The sequence below is a fragment of the Bubalus kerabau genome, chromosome 6 (genome assembly GCF_029407905.1).
Source record: "Bubalus kerabau isolate K-KA32 ecotype Philippines breed swamp buffalo chromosome 6, PCC_UOA_SB_1v2, whole genome shotgun sequence".
NCBI classification, from domain to species: Eukaryota; Metazoa; Chordata; class Mammalia; order Artiodactyla; family Bovidae; genus Bubalus; species Bubalus kerabau.
The window spans coordinates 46,963,602-46,983,753 of NC_073629.1; the positions used below are offsets into that span (position 1 = coordinate 46,963,602).

General features: G+C 36.7%; 1 protein-coding gene across 1 annotated transcript in view; it reads left to right on the forward strand.

The window, feature by feature from the left end:
* DPYD (dihydropyrimidine dehydrogenase) overlaps window positions 1-20,152 on the forward strand; it is a 957,062-nt gene that overhangs the window by 682,388 nt on the left and 254,522 nt on the right. The window contains exons 17-18 of the mRNA XM_055585018.1: window positions 13,836-13,956; window positions 14,758-14,877. Coding sequence (XP_055440993.1) covers window positions 13,836-13,956; window positions 14,758-14,877 — 241 coding nt within the window. The remainder of the gene's footprint in view (window positions 1-13,835; window positions 13,957-14,757; window positions 14,878-20,152) is intronic.

Here is a 20,152-nt window from a genome sequence, read left to right on the forward strand (position 1 = left end):
GTACTTTACATTTGTTGAATATTACAAAAGTAAATACTTATCTCTTTTTAATACTAATATGATTTTGTGCATCAAGCAACTTGAAGATTTTTCCCTCATGCAAGGTTCATCAGCTGTTTTATCAACTCTGTAGGCTGCAGGCACCTTAGTAAAGTTGAGTTGGGATAAATGAAAGATTCTTGTCAAATTGGTAATCATGCAGGTATTCAGAGTGAAAGGGAGATCCTATTTTAATTTAATTTCAGTGCTTCAAGATATTTTTTCTTATGGGCTGTATTACCAGTCTCTGTTTACATATCCATCTTTTAAGAAATCATAGCTACTCTTAATAAATTTCAAATCAAGCTTCCCTATACCTAGGTGATATGTATTACTTCTTTCTGCAAGGGCCTCTTTAATAATACAATATCTTGCTTATTATGACATAGTCAAATGCTAAATGATTTATAGACAAATAATGACATATAGTAATCCCAAAGGGCATTTATATATTCTCTTGACTTTGACCAACTTTTAGTGTCCTAAGTGATTCTGATTGTACTTGAGGACAAATTAATACCTTATTTTTAAAAATAATTTCACATTTCATGGAAAGTTTCAGGTTAATTATTGGGGATTAAATAAAAATATTATTTATTTATACTATATAATCCATGAAGCTAAGGACCTGCCCCACCCAAAGCTCCTTTCTAAAGGAAAATTATCAAAGACAGTATCTTGCTGTCAGAAAAGTATGTGTGCTAGATATCTTGATCACAATTCATTGGAATAGATTTTGTATCCTGAGCAAAAAAGTGACCACCTACAGACTAAAGAAAGAGATACAGCAGGCTATCAGGGAGTCTGGTGTCAAAGGCAATAAGGTACTCTATATTTGGTGCTGGCTAACTATCATTTAGCACTCTTAATTGTAAGAAACAGAAACTGATTCTGGTCTCAGAAGTGAAAAGGAAATTTATTGAAAGTATACAAGATATCTAAGAGAACCAGAGAAGGCAGGAAAGTCAGGCTTAGAAGAGGGGCAGAAACCAATGGATCCAGAAAATGGGCAGCAAGGATTTTCCCCATAATGCAGCCTCCACCAGTGCTGATATCTGCCACCGGTGCCTTTGTTGGGTACTGTCAGGAGATGCTGCACCACACACTACACAAAGAAACATCAGCCAGTTTTCTGATTATGAGATTGGAAATTTGGGCTGGAACAGAACAGCAGTTGCCCATGCCTAAAACCATATTATTGTTTCTTGGTTGACAGAGAACAGGGACAGAAAAATTCTCTCTTCAGTGGGTTCCATATTGGTGATACTTTCTGTGTCCCACCAAAACTTCATGCGATGAGGATTTAACAATATAAATGGGAAGGGTGCGAAGTAGGAGGGATGGCCAAAAAACCAAAAGAATTATTCTGCTTGTATCTGAGAATCTTCTGTGTGGGTTTGGTTTTGAAATATATAGATTCTGTGGCAGGTCATAGCAAAATTGAATTGGAGAACCAAAAAGGCAATATAGGAAAAAATAGAAAGGGAGTAGAAGTAGAAATGGAAAAATAGATACTGAAAAGTACGAGCAAATTCATTAATACCACAGAATTTCTAATCCTAAAAACCATAGACACCAAACTCTTAAAGGAAAACAAGAGAGTAAGAGCTGCTCTTTGTCACTGATTTCACCAAAGTGTCACCAGAGCTGCTGTGTGTCCTACAGACATGAAAGACATCCCAGACCCCAGAGGCCTGGCTCTTCCTTTGCCAAAAATATTTTCCTTCCCTTCTTACTTCCCCATATATACTTGTAAGAAGCCTCCATAATGGGGTGGGAGGGGGTAGGCTCACTATGGTTCCTTTCCTTTACACTTGAAAGACTTTAAAACAGAGAATCTTCTTTTTACACACATAAGTTCATACATACACCCACGTGCATGCACACACACACAGCCCTTGTGATGTATGCTCTTATAAGCCATGAGTATAAACAGATAAATTTATAAAAATTAAATGCATTCAGATTGCTCAAAATTTGGGAGAAAACCTAAAATCCATGAATTTCCTATCAAGAGTTTGTGAAAAATCACACTTCCTACAGGTCACGTTCTATATGTTTCACATCCCATATTTTTACACAAAAACTTTTCAATAAAGTCACCCTTCTTTTAGTTATCTCAAAATCTTTTTCAGCTTACAGAGTGAAATCAGTCTACTGAACTGGCAAGACAAAGACCTAGCTAGATACCTCTTCCTAGCTCTCATAGCAGCAGTAGGAAGAAATCCCTTAAGGAACTGTACCAACTTGTTATGGATGCATTCCCTTAGCTGAAACCATTCATTGCCAAGGGATTGCAGTTTTCTCTGCTATATTATTTAAAATTCCCTCAGCAATAATTCCTTCTTGCTTGGATTTCATAAAGTTCCCAGAACAGAAGCATGACTTCCCTAGACTCCCTTCAGCCTAAATGTATTAGCATTATGGGTGCTCCAGGGCAGAAGGTGGTTTTACACTAGCCTCCTCCCTGTGTCGGTTAATCATTCACACCAATACGGGGTTATACAGATACTGAGGTTTTGTGCTTCTGGTTGTTTTTAACTCTAGCATTCAGAAAAGTGGACTAAGTGAATAGACCAACAGATGTATAAAATATCAATTGTTACACTGTTTACACTAATGTTTTGCATTAAGAAAACAAATGTCAAGCTGCCTGAAGTCTGCAAAGAATAAAAACTCCTTGTTATACACTTAAATACTCACTTGCCCTTACCTAAAATGAATCCACACACAGTAGTGAAGTGACTGCTGGCATTTCATTACCCACTGAAGCCTTTTGAGTGTGTTCTGAACAGTGATTGGGAAGCCTGCTGAGTTTCAGTTTGGCTCAGCTGGCCCACAGTTTTGAACCCCTACTGGTGGTATCAGCAAAACATGTGCATAGCCTATTTTTCCATAGAGTAAGATTTTTCAGGTTACTCTGAGTAACCTCATTAACACACTATGGACAACACTTTTTTTGCATGATGGACAATACTAACCTTTGAATTCACAAATAAATGACACCCCACATATAAGGAAAGATCAAGGTCTTTGCAGGGCCTCAGCATAAATAATGCTGAAAAGAATAAGCCATTTTCACAAATGTTTTAATATAGAGGATTTTGAAGCATCTCTATTTCTATGAACTATGGCCAGAATATGGTTCTCAACATGCATTTGTTTGCTTATGAAGATAGACATGGGGCCTGTGTCATTCTTGATTTGGGTGGGGAGAGGGATGATAAAAACTTAAACAAAGGAAGTAGTGATGGAAATACCCAGCATAGGCAAAGGAAAATCATTGTGAAGCAGAAGGGAATGACTGGCTGTAACTGACCGACAGGTCACGGGTCAAGTATGGATGCAAACAGGGCAACTGCAGGTCAATTCAGGCAAGACTCAAGGAGATCTTATTCAGAAAGAAGTGGGCAAAGGATAAAGTCCAGAAATGCAAGAGTTCAGGCAAGCAGACTGGATATGAAAGCAAAAGCGGACTTTAGGATAGAATATTAGAGACCCAATGCACCTATAGGAAGTTTACAAAGGTCTCTTCATGACATTATTAATTGCCATTACTTTCTTTTATCAACAAGAGACATGGCAGGGAGGTAAGGACTAGCATATATTCCGATTCCCCTGGCTGCACTCCCCTGATGGGTAGACTTGGCCTTTCAGACACAAAAGTACCATCTACTTTATCCATAGACTTCCTCACAGTCATTTCCAGTGTCCCACATCACAGCAATGACTCTTCCAGCAGGTTCTGAATCAAAGATGAAGTAGCTATCTACACTCTCCAATGACGACTCTGAACTGTCTGAATGGAGGACTCCCAACCATTGTCTGCTACTATTCCCTTAAAACAGTCTTTTTCAGGAGAAAATGAGTCCTGGTTCTTGGTATTGGGCCTTTTCTTACTCAGGAGTATATATATTGTCCATTGTTGAGTAAAGTGGCTTGATTTTTTTCCAGGAGCTTCCAGGAAAGCTGAGGTTGAGATTTGTTGGGATTCCATTTAGTTTGCCTGAGTTTCTCTCAGTTAGACACACTGGGGTCATTTGGGTGAGTTTCCTTTTCTTCTTTAACTTGCTTAGAATTTACCCTAATCCTATCACAGAGAGAATTTAAATCCAAGTAAGGAATTGAAGCCTCTGGGAATCAGGCAGATACCTGTGGCGGATTCATTTTGATATTTGGCAAAACTAATACAATTATGTAAAGTTTAAAAATAAAATAAAATTAAAAAAAAATAAATAAATAAAAGTGCAAAAGAGTTCTTGAGGAGTAACACCTGTGGAAAAAATAGGCAGGACTCAGGATTGAAGAAGGGGAGCAGTCAGACCCTGAAACAGATATGAGAAGAGTCTTCACCAGTCCAACAGAGAACTGTAGGGCAGAGATGGCCGACTAGAGGAATCCTGCATTGGATGGAATGGCTGGGTCCTTATACCAAGATTTTGCTGTCCATTGCCTGAGTCCTCCACAAGAGGACCCTGACCTCAGTTTATAAGCTGAAGGTAACTTGGAAAGGTGAGCAGTTGGCTCACCACACTGCTGCAACTGAACATAAGTCTTTTCCTGAAGGAATGTCTGGGTGGTGCCTGACTCAGTCTATCAGAGTTGCCAGCTTCTGCGTGCCTTCACAAGAACATTTCAGAACCCAGTTAAGTCACCTTGTGTATCTATTCATCTGTTCTTGCGAAAGATTAGACAATTTTTCAACAGTTCAAAAAGTTGATCCACTTACAGAATCTGAGTTCAGCTTGTATTTTTCTGTTTGTTTTGGTATAATTTGGGGTTTCTAGAATAGAGGCGCAAGGTACTTGTATAATAAGAGAGCAATAGTGCTATAAGGAAGAGTTTCCACAAGAGATTCATCGGCTAGCATAGCACTGTGAGCAGGAGATGTCCATTGACCTGACTAGTGGTCAGATACATCTTCTCCAGCTTTATTGCTTTGGTCAGTAGAAGCAATGGATTTATAGTTGGATTAAGATAGGATCAAGATAAATCAAAGAAGTCTGAATCTGCTTCCATAGGAGCAAATTATGGAGGAGAAAATTTGAACAGTGTTCAGAGCTGACCTCCACCATGAACAATTGCCATTTGGAACAATGAAGTGAGCTGGTAGACCAGAAGGTCCTCAGATGAGATTAAAAATAATGACTCAAAGAACACTTATTTCTTAAGAATTATGTATTAATAGTCCATGGCAATTTTCATCCATCTATTAAAAGTTTAAGGTTCTGAAACTAAGTGTGTGGGAATGGGGGAATATGACACTAGAGACATCAGAGGAATCATATGCTAGAGAAATGCTGTATGAATGGAAGAAAAAATAGCATTAAGCCCTAGTCACAGGGAATGGTATTTAAAGTAATACAAGTTCCCTTTAACTGACAAAACTATGTGTAGACTTCCCCAGCAAACCCCAGAGACCACTAACTGGGTCTTGAGGCAAGGTTAGGGGTACACACTCTGGAAAACCTTCAATATCCTAAAGATTCAGACAGAAAGGGCCATGGGCAGCCTGGGACCTCAGGGAGATTTTGGTGCATTGCTGGGCCCAGGAGGGCACTGCTGTCTTGAAAGCAGTTCACTACCTGGTAGAGGACAACAAAAGACTGCTTCCAAATTCCACTGGCTTGTGGGACAAGAGCTACGGGTAGCTCCAGCTTATTTTGGCTCCTTTGAAGGGAAGGGGCAATTGTTTTCTTTCTCACTGTGGAAAACTGGTCCACATTTAGGAACTCTTCATTCTTTTGTTCAACACAGTATTTATTATCTTTAGTATCTCAGACTTCATATAAAGTGATCAGGATAAAGGAGTACAATATATCCCGTAACAGACTGATAGTCTAGTAGAGATGAAACAAACAAACAAAAAAAGATTATAAAACACTGTAATAAATGAAGTAATAAAGACATATTTTGGGAGTATTTAAAAAGGAGTCATTATTTAGTAATCCATCCTGTGTTGAGGTAGGAGGGAAAGGGTTATTATCCAAGGGACAAGAGATAAAGGACATTCCAGGCAGAAGCAGAGAAAGGCCCAAAGCTAGACTCAGAATGGAGAAGGCTATGTGTGCCTGGGGAGGAGAGAACACACACAAGCAGTTCTGTGCTTTCTTCAACTTAAGGCACAGGGGACATGAAGGAAGAAAAGTATACCTATAAAATATTTTATACGTATATACATGACATGTATGTACACTTATTGTATGTTCATATTACATGTTTGTTATATCCTCCCATCAATTATGAAGTGTTTTATTTTGTTTTCAAGAATGGAGATAGTGTATTATACATTTTTTACACCATTGTCTAACGTAATTCATAGTGCCTGAAATAGTTATTAGGTTACCTTGGACCAATAATTTTATACTCCCAATTTTCTTCTAAGTAAGTATAAATGAGAAAGTCAATGTTAATTTATGCAATGTGAGCTCTATCAATTCAAGAGTATTTAAGTGCCTACCCTGTGCCAAACGCTGTGCTACGTGCTCTGAAGTGTTCTGAAATGAGAGCATATCAGGATCTCCTTTTTCATACTTAACATCCATTGCATGTATGCTCAGTCATGTCTGACTGTTTGGAACTCTATGGACTGTGGCGTGCCAGACTTCTCTGTCCATGGAATTTTCCAGGCAAGAATGAATACTGGAGTGGGTTGCTATTTCCTCCTCCAGGGGTTCTTCTCGACCCAAAGATTGAACTCCTGTCTCCTGTGTCTCCTGCACTGCAGGTGGATTCTTTACCACTTTAGCCATACATTTTTGTGTGTGTACGTGGACTGTATTTCCTAGGAGACTCTGCCTTCCTCATCTGACACATCTTTGTCTCCAGCAGAGGCCAATTGGAGTGCCTTGTGGTCAGTAAATATTTGTTAAAATGATAGAACCCATATTGCCTAGAATGACCCTGGCTTTAATTTTCTATTTATGTTCAGAAAGTGAAAGTGAAATTGTGAAGTCGTGTCCGACTCTTTGCGACCCCATGGGCTGTAGCATACTAAGCTCCTCCATCCATGGGATTTTCCAGGCAAGAGTACTGGAGTGGCTTGTCGTTTTCTTTTCCAGGGGATCATCCCAACCCAGGGATCAAACTTGGGTCTTTTGCACTGCAGACAGATGCTTTACCATCTGAGCCACCAGGGAAACCCTATTTATGTTTAAACACCCTTGAAATTATCTTGGGCTTCCTTGGTGGCTCAGTTGGTAAAGAATCTGCTTGCAATGTGGGAGACCTGAGTTCGATCCCTGGGTTAGGAAGATCCCCTGAAGAAGAAAATGGCTACCCATTCCAATATTCTGGCCTGGAGAATTCTGTGGATTGTATAGTCCATTAATATTTTAAATGAAATTTGCAGTGGTATAATTTACTTAAAACAGAAAAAACACATTCAAATCAAAACACTGATACATGTTGACAAATGTCTATACTCATGTAAGTACCATCACAATCAAGATACAGAGCACTTTTTAATTTACAAAATTTACAAAATTTCCTTACACCTTTTCCCATTTAATCTGTCTCCCATCCCCAAACCTCAGTCACAGTAACTAATTCTGTGCTTTCTATCAGCATAGTTTTCCTTTGTGGAATTTCATACAAATGTAATCATATAGCAAATACTCCTGGTGGCTCAGACAGTAAAGAATCTGCAATGCAGGAGATGGGGTTTGATCCTGCAATGCAGGAGATGAGGTTTGATCCCTGGCTCAGGAAGACCCCCTGGAGAAAGGAATGACAACCCACTCCAGGATTCTGGCCTAGAGAATTCCTTGGACAGAGGAGCCTGGCAGGCTCCATGGGGTTGCAAAGAATTGAACACAACTGAGCGACTATCACTTTCACTTTTTACTGAGAATAATGTTTTCTTAATTCTGTCCAAGCTGTTGCATGATTTCTTAGTTGTTTTTTTTTTAATTTCTGACTAGTATTCCATTGTGTAGACATGCCAGTTCATTCTACTAATGGATATTTGAGTTGTTTTCAATTTGGAGATATGTTGAAAAAGTTGCTATGAACTTTTGTGTGCAAGACTTTGTGTACATATATGTTTTCATGTATCTTGAATATATCTCAGAATGGAATTGCTTTTTAGATTGGTAAGTGTATATTTACCTTTACAGGAAAGTACCAAGTGATTTTCCAAAGTGACTGTGCCATCATTAGAACTCTTATGTCAGGAAAACTGGTACAAGAAGGACATATGCTAAAATACAAGTTAACTTAAAACATCTGCATTCCTATGTTAGCTGGAGTAGTTAACTCTACCTGTCTTGCTTTATTAACATAGGAGGATAAACACATCACTTCTGCCTGTTATTCTGAACCTGCATCTAGTCTTACAGGTATAAATGAAGTAGAAGCCTTTTATAGTTCTCGTTTACAATTGATGGCTGCATTTTACTTTAGGGGGCAATTTTGCTAAAGAAGATGATGGTTTAGGACATGATAATGGGAAAGAAAATTAAAAAGGTGAAATAGGTACTGAGATTGATCTTCTGGGCCCCAGTTCTCTCTGTCAGAAAAGTGGACATAATGAAAATGCTAGCATGTCATGTGAATTAAGACTTAGGAGTTCCTTAGTGGAAAACATTTCATAACTGGTAAAATTTTTCAGTGGATTCATTGAAATGCCACCTTCTAAGAAAGCCATTTTGAAAAGAATTGTACAGAGTGAAAATTACCAGGGAAATTGGAGAAAAATGTTTCTTAAAGTCAAAAATTTCACTTGTAATTTAGCTTATCAAGAAATTCTCACAGTCTCATTCTCTAGTGCTTATTCCTTTGTACCAGGGCATGAAATCAATGAGATTTGATGTCCTAGGTAATTGGTGGAAATACCTGTCTTACAATGGAGAGGTCATTTAAGGGTCCTCAAAAGCAACAGGGTGTATCATTTGTAGAGCCTCCTTCATGTGTAACTAGAGACATACTAGTTACTGGAATTAAAAATTATTATCTTGTGGCCCAGATAGAAAATTAAGCTTTTAAAAACAGCCAGTTTGGGACAATGGAGATTTCTGCAACAGTTTTCTCAGAACTACATTTTTTTGCTTTTTGCTATTATCATTGTTGTTTCATACTTCATAGGAAGCTATTCCAGAGTGTATTAATTACAGACAGACATAGGTCTGCTCCTCATTAAAATTGTCACAGAGGTTACATTTAGCTCTCGTTTGCTTTTATCCTCTTCTTAGCATCTCACAAGCTTAATCTGGTGCTTTTATGTCACATAGTACCCTCAAGACCGCCAGGTGCTTTCCTGGGCTGTCATTCATCTTTAAGGGTTTCATTGCTTTCCTGCTTGTGATAAGACACACCTCCATCACAGGACAACCCATTCTGCTGCCTCACGATTTTCTTTGGTGATCACATAAATGGCAAAGGGGTTAATAGATATTAAAGTAGCACACACACATACAAGCAGTTGCTGGGGGAGAGATTACAAATCACAATCAGGGATGGGCATTGTGCATATCTGTAGGAAAAGCCAATAAAAACTTGGTGATACAGGTGAACCTTCTGTGGACTAGACACTTTAAAAGATTTGTTCAGTTTAGTTGCTCAGTTGTTTCCGACTCTTTGTGACCCCATGGACTGCAGACATCAGGCTTCCCTGTCCATCTCCAACTTCCAGAGCTTGCTCAAACGCATGTCCATTGAGTTGGTGATGCTATCCAACCATCTCATCCTCTGTTGTCCCCTTCTCCTCCTGCCTTCAATCTTGCCCAACATCAGGGTCTTTTCCAGTGAGTCAGTTCTTCATATCAGGTGGCCAAAGTATTGGAGTTTCAGCTTCAGCATCAGTCCTTCCAATGAATATTCAGGACTGATTTCCTTTAGGACTGACAGGTTGGATCTCCTTGCAGTCCAAGGGACTCAAGAGTCTTCTCCAACACCGCAGTTCAAAAGCATCAGTTCTTCAGCACTCAGCTTTCTTTATAGTCCAACTCTCACATCCATCCATACATGACTACTGGAAAAACCATAGCTTTAACTAGATGGACCTTTGTTGGCAAAGTAATGTCTCTGCTTTTTCATATGCTGTCTAGGTCGGTCATAGCTTTTCTTCCAAGGAGCAAGGGTCTTTTAATTTCACGGCTGCAGTCCCCATTTGCAGTGATTTCAGAGCCCAAGAAAATAAAGTTTGCTACTCTTTCCATTGCTTGCCCATCTATTTGCCATGAAGTGATGGGACTGGAAGCCATAATCTTCATTTTTTGAATGCTGAGATTTAAGCCAGCTTTTTCACTTGTTAGGCTGTTCTTTTTCCACGATTATCAACCATTTTTCTTCAGAATCTTTCTTGATTTGTAAAAAAGTCTTCGTGAATTTCATCCTTTTAGACAGTCTCTGTCATAAAATGTATTTGTTTTTCTTAAACCCAGACATAATCTATAAATTTATGTATATATAAAGAAATCAATTGAAAATCTATGAAATTATCATTTATTCTTCTTCCATTGACACAACAGAATTTTTTGAGTGCCTACAGTGTTATATGCTTAGAATTGGAAAAGAAGTCCAAAACTGTCTTCTTTTATTGACTTTTTGTTGGTGTGGATAATGTTAAAGTCTTGATTTGTCTGAGAGACTATAGTACTTTTGTATATTTCTTATCCTAAAGAATTTTCAGAGGGGAGAATTAGAAATTGTCTAAAGTTTATTCATCTCAATAAGATTCAGAATATTGGGAACACGTGTACACCCGTGGCGGATGCATGTTGATGTATGGCAAAGCCACTACAATATTGTAAAGTAAAAAAAAAAAAATAAATAATAATAATAATAAAAAGGATATTGGCCTGTGAGGAAGGTCATCACCACCTGATGCTATCTGTAGCAAATGAGAAGATGCAGAGCACTATTCATTGCTTTTAAATCTTAATCATTCATAGCAAAAGTGTGAGGATTTTAGAAGTATGTGAATAGTTTCCCCAAAGTATACAGATTCATTGTTTTGTATTTATTAGCCTCACCACATTTTTAGTAGTATTAGAATATTCCCCATTATGCCTGTCAAACAAAACTTTGCAATTTACAGAGCAGTCATTAAGTTTTATAATAATGTTGGCTAGAAGTTGTTTTTAAAATTCTGACAATCAAATTATGTTTCAGCTTTGTATGAGGATTAGTAAACAGCTAGCTCAACTGTGTATAGAAACAGGTAACATATGTCTTACTCACTATAAACTTAAGGTTAACAGCATAAACCTTACCAATAGAAATATGGTGGTTTAGTTGCTAAGTCATGTCCAACCCTTGCTACCCCATGAACTGTAGCCTGCCAGGCTCCTCTGTCCATGGAGTTGTCCAGGCAAGAGTACTGGAATGGATTGCCATTTCCTTCTCCAGGGGATCTTTCCGACCCAGGAATTCTTTCCAGGATTCTTCCAGACCCAGGATTCAGGAGTCTTCCCGACCCAAGAGTTGAACCTGGGTCTCCTTCACTGAAGGCAAATTCTTTACCGACTGAGCTATGAGGGAAGCCCTGTTAGAAGTATGCTGCTGCTGCTAAGTCGCTTCAGTCATGTCTGACTCTGTGCGACCCCGTGGACGGCAGCCCACCAGGCTCCGCCGTCCCTGGGATTCTCCAGGCAAGAACACCGGAGTGGGTTGCCATTTCCTTCTCCAATGCATGAAAGTGAAAAGTGAAAGTGAAGTCGCTCAGTCGTGTCCAGACTCCCAGCGACCCCACGGACTGCAGCCTACCAGGCTCCTCCATCCATGGGATTTTCCAGGCAAAAGTACTGGAGTTGGGTGCCATTGCCTTCTCCATATTAGAAGTATAGTGGCAGATAATTCAAGTAAATAAAGGTAGCCAATGGACCATAGTTAAAAAAAAGAAAAAAAACTGAAAAATTTTGAACAAATTTCAAATTGAAATTAATAAAAGGCATTCATTCAAAGTATTCAACTAGTGAGAATCAACAAAGAAGAAAGGGTAACAAATGTTCCAAGTAAACTATACAGGCATGGTGGTCAATAGTATTGAAAGCTACTTAGAAACATATATCAGATTATCAGTGTCTACTGTATCTGAACCAGACAATATGTTAAATTTGTTTCACTAATTCTTATCAGGCTACCTGCCATGTATTATGCAATTTAAAGATTCAATGATCTTTAAATTATTGGTAAATTCTGCCTTAAAGAGAGCTTTCACAAAGGACATGCAATTTGTATCATCTAGAGTTACTGTCATTTCTAGGCTAAGTCCCATGGAAATTCATAACTTAAAAATGAAAGTCACAAAGATGCAACTGCCTTCATAATGCCAAGGCAGTGGTTATAAATATTTCATGAACATTGCATGGGCAGGGGCAAATCTCCATTTTCATGAGTTAGAATTTGTATGGTTAAGTCTCTAGATTTTACTATTCATAATGCACAGTATGCCCTGTAGAGCATTCTATATAGTGCTTTTTTTAATATTTATATTTAATGAAGAAATTACTGTTCTGAAAAGAGAACAAGCCAAGTCAAAGATTTCTTGTTAAAATTATTAGTTTGTTGAATAGAGACAATAACAATCTACAGAAATTACCTCATTGCAATGTCTTAGCACATACGTAACTTTTAGAGTAATACAAGATGACTGATCAAGATACATTAAACCTAAGTGAAAAGGTTCTTTTCTAAAGGTTAAAACATTAGAAATCTAGTCTTAAAAGAATTTGAAAGGTTAAAATGCAAAGAGCAACTTTCTTACATATAAAAATATTAATTACAAATGAAATACTTGCCTCATGTTCCATGGAGTAAATATATGTCTGTATTTTTCTGGGTGGATCTTTAATTTAAAAAAAAATAAAGCATTTTAACTTCCTAGGAAAATATTACCAAGTTCAATAATGAATTGCTATTGCATATTTTAATGTAATTTATCAAAGCACATTATCATTACCTGTCAGAATAAATTTTGCACTAAAAGTAATGAAAAAAGGACTATTGTATGTGTTAAAATCAAAGAACATTACTACTGCTAAGTTATTTTCAATGGAAAGGAAGGTGATTGCCCTCTAAATGATACTTGTCCCATGAGAAACTAGAAGCCTGAAAAATTACAAGAAACAGGCTCAGGAAAATGTCTATGCCTTGCTTTTAAAAATGAGCGTTTGATATTTTGTTTCATTTTTGTCATTTTGATCAATTCTTTCAAGTAGATGAATGTTGAAAAGTACTGCAAAGATCTTAGTAACATTTACAGAAGTAAGCTAAAGTTACTGATCAGCTCATGTATAACCTAAGGCTGAATTATCCCATATTAGCATATACTATATATCATAATTAGATCGACTAGGAAGTCACATATTTTCTTTTGAATATACTTCAACAAGACTAAGTCTTTTAATAATGAAAACAATAAGCTTCAGATTTCGTATCATTCACCTGGGAGTCAGCTCTTCAAATATTTTTATAGGCTTAAACCAATGAGGTCATTAGAAATTCTGTGATGTTTCTCAAACTTACCTCCCCAGAAGTCTATGCTTTATTTCTAATATTATTTAACTGCAAGTGGGAAACACTTTCCATTTGGTTCTTTGCAATTTTATTTTCCAAAGGCTCCCTTGAGGAATTTAACCTTTATGTGATGAATTTGCAGTTCACTTGAAGTGTGTTAACCTTCGTTCCCTAATGAGCCTAGGTGTAATACTGAGGAAGAATTTGAGAAATTTATCATGTAGCTCATTGTCAGGTTGGATTTGTCTTGCACATCTCCAGCTTTGCTGTTGTTCCAGTACACATTTTGATCACAATTCTTTAATTATTTTCTATATTTAACTGACCTATTTGAACAGGATCCAGAGCTGGTGCGGAACATCTGTCGCTGGGTTAGGCAAGCTGTTCGGATTCCTTTTTTTGCCAAGTTGACCCCAAATGTCACTGATATTGTAAGCATAGCCAGAGCTGCAAAGGAAGGTAAGAACCCAACTCACGTCAGTTGCCTCCTTATGTATTCTGGGCCTAAATTTCGTAGCCATAATAAAATGTATCTCATCTACCACTTTATGTGTACATCTCTGTTTAAACTTTAAGGAAGTTATTAAATTGAGCACTTGATCTGACAAATGTAATAGATCCATACCTATACTCAACCTAGTGGGTGGACTTCAAACTTTGGCCCAGGATCAGTTTTCCTAATAAGTACCTGCTTTACACACAAAGAATTAGAAAACAAAGCCACAGTCACAGCAGACCACTGCAAAATAAATGACCTCATAAGGTAACAGTCCAGCAACAGCACTTGAACTTTTAATGAAATTTTTTTATAAGATAGCTGCTTCCACGGGTGAAATTGCTTATGATCTCCCTTTGTATTTGATGGAAGCTAGTACATTGCCTTAAACATATGCTCAATAAATATCTTGATTACATCAATTGTACAATCAGTGCAGGGTTTTACAAATCATATATGCTTGCATGCTATCCAATGGAAATTGCATCCTGATTTGTAAAGATATTGTAAATTACCTGGAAAATAACACTGAGTACAAAACACAACTCTGTATAATAATTGGAAAAATAAAGTGGTGATAATTAAAAATTCTTATGTCTAGCATGTTAAGCATAATTATGGGAATGAAATTCGTGGATACATTTGAGGAGAGGAAAAGCTGTCAAGAGAAAGTAGTGTGTGCATTTTCCTGGATTGTGTAGGTTTGAATGGGTTTTAACCATTGTTCCTTTAAGAGCTGCAGATGAACGCTGTGTTTTTCGTAGGTGGGGCAGATGGTGTTACGGCCACCAACACTGTCTCAGGTCTCATGGGATTAAAAGCTGATGGCACACCCTGGCCAGCAGTGGGCCTTGGGAAGCGGACTACATATGGCGGAGTGTCCGGTAGGTGTTACCCTCTCCTTGCATTTCTGCTTCCTTGAGGATTGGTAAAAACTCAAGAGATCATGTTACGAGCAAGAATGCTGTGTCTTTTTTGATTCCAAATTTTTATAACTCACTGCTTGTCAAAATTCCTAATAGTTATGACAAATGGAACAGATCCATCAAGTGACTGATGGCACAAGAAGAGAGAATACCAAGATAGGGCTTCACACACATTCTATTCTCTTGTGGTCTGTGCATTACTCAGGATTTCTCATTGTCACAGTTGTCTCATTACTAATTAGTAAAAGCTAATACGAAGGCCTTATAAGAAGAATATAAGCACAGTGATTTTAATACCTTTTTTCCATAGTCTGGGTTCGTTTCCACTCTTCCTAGAAGTTTGAAATCTTCATTCTTCAAAAATCTTACTTTCACAACTGTGAAATAAACCATTAAAACATTCCATTTATAGCTTCAGCTGACAAGATACTTGCAGACCTCATACCTTCGCGCACATTTTCTCATCATAAAACACTTGCATTTGAAACAGAAAGAGAAGTTTTAATCCCCAAGTCCCGTTCAGTGTCTTTGCTCAGTGCAGTCTGTTGCTGTGACAACATGAACTTGGTCATGCAAAGGCGGTGCTGTGAGGTTCTTGACTGTACTGGTATGGGGATTAGTCTCCTTGGTGATAGAGACAGTGGTAAATATACATAACATAGCAGTGTCCCACTGTTCAAGAAAAGCATTGCTGAATCAGACCAAAATGTGCTTTTGGAAGAGGCTGCATAGACACAAATAAAGCTCTCTCCATGCTGAGGTATTATGTTTTGAGAGCGTGAAGTGTGGCTATAAGCCATGCTTTTTTTTTTTTTTTTTTTTTTAAGAGTATATTCTGCTTTTAATTGAATGCCATTCCCACAATGTCAGAAAGAGGAAGGCTGACGAGGAGCACCTGTTCGGGGTCCAGACAGAACTCCCTTTTAACAGGAGCTATCAAACAGGGCCTTAAATATTATTGTAATGCAGAATAAGGTGGAGCGAGTTAGCCTGTGTCTCAGAAAGAGAGTTGCGAGATTCCAGAGTTGGGCCATAACGTGCCCTGTGTTTTCTGTCAGCCCATTTCAATTTTTCCAGCCTGCCATGTTGACAGCAAGAGAATAAAGGAGGTCACAGAGGGTACTGAACATTAAAAATTAATAAAAGAACTACTGCAGTAGTATTTTATATAAGTAACACCATTCACGTTTTCTCATTTGAGCTGCAGTTTCTGAATATTCTCCCACAGTATAACTCAGTCTAACAAAATGATGGAATTACAGCATTGGAAAAAGTCTTTTGTGTTGCAGTCTTTTAAGCATACATACACTAGGAATTATAGTGGTACCTGCAAACAAGTTCAGCTATACCTCACGGCCTGTTAACATTTCCATAAAAATCTCTTTCTAAGATTTATAAATTCATGTATAAATATTCACTTGGGCTATAAACTCAGCCAAGCCTGTGTGGAACTTCAATTTTAAATAACAAAGTGTCCCTAATATTTTTAAGGTTTTGTACCTCATTTCTAATAGGGTCTATATTCAGTCCTTTAACATTAAACAATTTGTTTTGAAAATAGACTCTCTCCATATTGACGGAATTAATAGTTTTTTCTCCTTTAAGGCAATGTTTGCTTTAATTTAAAGGTATTATAATCTGAAAAACAGTTTAAACTGGCAATGATAATATATTTTAGGATAGAAGTCAGTTCTATAACAAAGTACCTTCAGAATGAGTTATAGCGAAACCTAGCCTAGCAAAATGTGTTAAATAATAATGGCTTCACAGTTTAGGAATGATGAAAATATCAAAATGGCTAAATACCATTCCTAGTTTTATCAATTACTCTGTTTCGGTATAGAAAACCATACAAAATATGCCGGGTATTTTTACAAAATTAAAAAAAAAAATTCCCACAGCTCATTTCCAGTGCTAATACTTACTCAAGTCTTGTCTCAGAACACTGGAATATCTACTTTTAGAAAAATTGCTGGAATCGTAGGGGTTTTTTTTTTTGTTGTTGTTGTTGTTTTGTTTTGTTTTGTTTTTAAGGGAAAGCTGAAAAGAGTTCAGTTTTGGATAGCCACCTGAAATACGAAACATACTTTTTATTGCCGGGAAAGGATATTTTTCTCTTTCAATACCTTCTAGCTCTTGATCAGTTTTTGTTTTGTGTTTTTGTTTTTCCTCAGAATAAGATTCCTGTTATTTGAAATGGGGGTTTTGGTTTTGTTTCAGCAGGGAAATGCTGAGGAACTTGGAGTAGTGTACATGCTATAGAGCAATATTCACATTTCAGTAATGTCCTTCCTTTAAGACACGTTAGCTGATGGGGGCTAGCTTCAGAAATAGAACCTCAGCTAAGGAATGTCAGTTTCATTATTTTAAATATGATTAGTCTGGATTCTAGAGTATTCTAAAGCAATGTTTCTCAAACTTTGGTTCCCAGCTTATGAGTGAGTGTATTATGGAATCAAGCTTAATGAACTGTAATCATTTTTTTTTTAATGAAATTGGATAGGAAAAATGTTCAAATGCTTTGCTCATGGGTGGGCTAAGCAGTGGTTAAACATCTTTTTTAGTTATCCATGTAATGCATACATAGGTATATTTCAGTACCAGGTCATGATATAAAATGACTTTTTTTACTGTGGTTAATTCAAAAATTTTGGAAAGTTGCTGTTTTAGAGGGAGGTTTTTTTGTTAAATAGAAATGTCATTTTGCCTATAGAAGTCATTAAGTGAGGTAACTTCTACCTGTTGAAGTTTAAAATTTATATCAAGAGGGAGAGTAAGGACTTCATCCCAAGGTGTCGTCCTCAGCTTTGTTATTTTAGAAATAACAGATGAATTTGCCAAGTCATCTGTAGGTAATTGGAGTAGGGAAGATCATCAAACATATGAACCAATTCATGGTAAGAATGATGTATAAACCTATATTTTACTTGTAGGAGAAATACCTGGTAAGATTCATGATAACAGTATGAGTCTATTAATGGTGATTTCATAATTAGAATAGTATCAAAAGAAATCTTGTTCAGTATTCATAAGGAATATTTTCATGAAACTAGGATGACTAATTAAGCTTTCCACCATACAAGTACTTCTGTCCAAATCACTGACTCTAAAGGATCAGTATTCTCTACCTTTCTTTGAACAGTAGAGACCTCATACCCTGTTGTTACCACCCAATTTTCTTTATTCTAGAATCCATCTTTAATCTAGAATAAATCCATTCTTTATTCTAGAAACATTTGTATCACTCCAGAGTTGAGTAAATTACTGGATTTTCCTTTTTTCGAAGGGAGGGGAGAAAAAATCTTTGTTCCTATTTGGTCAGAAGAAATACTAATCTCTTCAGGATTATTTATTAGCTCTGTCCTCAAGTTAATTATTCATTATTTTTCTTACTTTTAGTTAGTTTATTTTTTTTTATTTAGTTTCAAACTTTGACCTTTTTCTTGATCTTATCCTCAAATAATAAAGATACTTAAGCCCACTCCTAATTCAGTGATTACTATCACCTATATAAATGGTATTACACGTCTGTGGTATGTTTTCACATGAAATCATCTCTGTGGATAAGACCACACTTTTAGAGATAGTTAAAAATGAGTCCTATATGGCATAACTAAAGTTATGTCTTTCTTGCAACTGACTTCAGGAAGATAACCTTTATTCATTTATAACTGCATCAGGAGAAACAGTAATCAAGGAATGGGGTAAACTCATTTGAAGGACTCTTGTTATTGTTCCTTATTGTGTTCTAAAAGGTTCTTTTTATCAGTGGGGAATAGGCAAACCCCTTAGGTTTATTGTTATTCTGTTGCCCAGTACATGTTTCCTTTCTTTCACATGTAATCACATACACATACACATTCATACCCACATATAGGGAAAAGTTCTGAAAGTTATCTGCAGAAGGCTCAATAAAATTTACTTTCTACAGGCTGAAAAATTAACCTGTACTTTTATTTGCTTGCTAACTTTATTTGTCAAAAAAGGGAAATTCTTGTTCTCAATTTCAAATTTTAGATGTTTGAAATTATTGAATCTGTATCAAGTTACTCAGTTAAAACAGTAGAACACTATTATTATTCACTACTAATACTTTCAATCTTTATTCTGATTTCTGAATAATTCATCAAAGATGGCTTTCAAGATTTGATTTCTTTCCAGGAACCTAGATTTTTCTAGTCACATGAAGGATTACTACAGAGGTTAAATAATTTTGTATTTCTTAGCAAATGATAATGGTGTACTCCATAAATACTCTCACATTCTACAAATAAATGATGTGTGATTTGAAATCTTGCAGTGTGGGCTATTGGACACTGAAGGCTTATATTTACAAGCCTAACATGTGTGTGTGTGTTGTAAAACCAACATGGCACAATTACTAATAAAAGAAGGTGCAGGTTAGAAATGTGCCATCAACGTATAACTGTGCCAATGTAGTGCTAGAAACGAGTACAAAATGTATAGTTCAGCAAACTTGCTGGGATCAATGTAGTAGCTTAAAAAAGAATCTTAAGCATTGGCTCCACACTGCATATTTTATGTTTGTCTTTAAAATAGTTACTGAAAGATTGTTGGGACTGTGCAATAACCTAGCAGTATGCACTACTACCAGGCACTACAGAAATACACTCCAGTGTGACCTGCTCCAATCATAAACTTAAACTTATTTTGTTGTATTTATTAGTAACTATTGTGTAAAATGGGGAAGACAACAAAACTTACACTAGATTGGAAACTCCAAAGTTTCAGTTTCATTTTCTTTTGAATAACTATTTTTATACGTGCAAGCAACTGAAAATTTTGGTAAGATTTCTTGAAGTTCTTACACTATACATTAGGATTATATCTTAAAATACAGTACTGGTATGTTTTTATAAGAAGTAGTTTTTAATGGGCTGGATTATTTTGTGTCAATCACATGATTACTGATGCATAAAATCCTTTCAGAAAAACACGCCTACTATGTCATAAAATCTCAGCTCTCTATTGTAACCATCTTTATCAATAAGAACTTAGCTTTTAATACTGAAATGTCTAAAATAGCCTGATAAAAATAATATTTAAATGAATAAAAAAGTAGCGATAAATCATACCAAAAAGAATAATTAAAAGAAGAACCTTTCACTTTATACTCATTTATTTCTTTTCTTTTTTTAGTATGTACCAACATAATGCAAAATAGTCTAGTCTGTTATTCACATATTTAAAAACATTCTTAGACTATCACAAG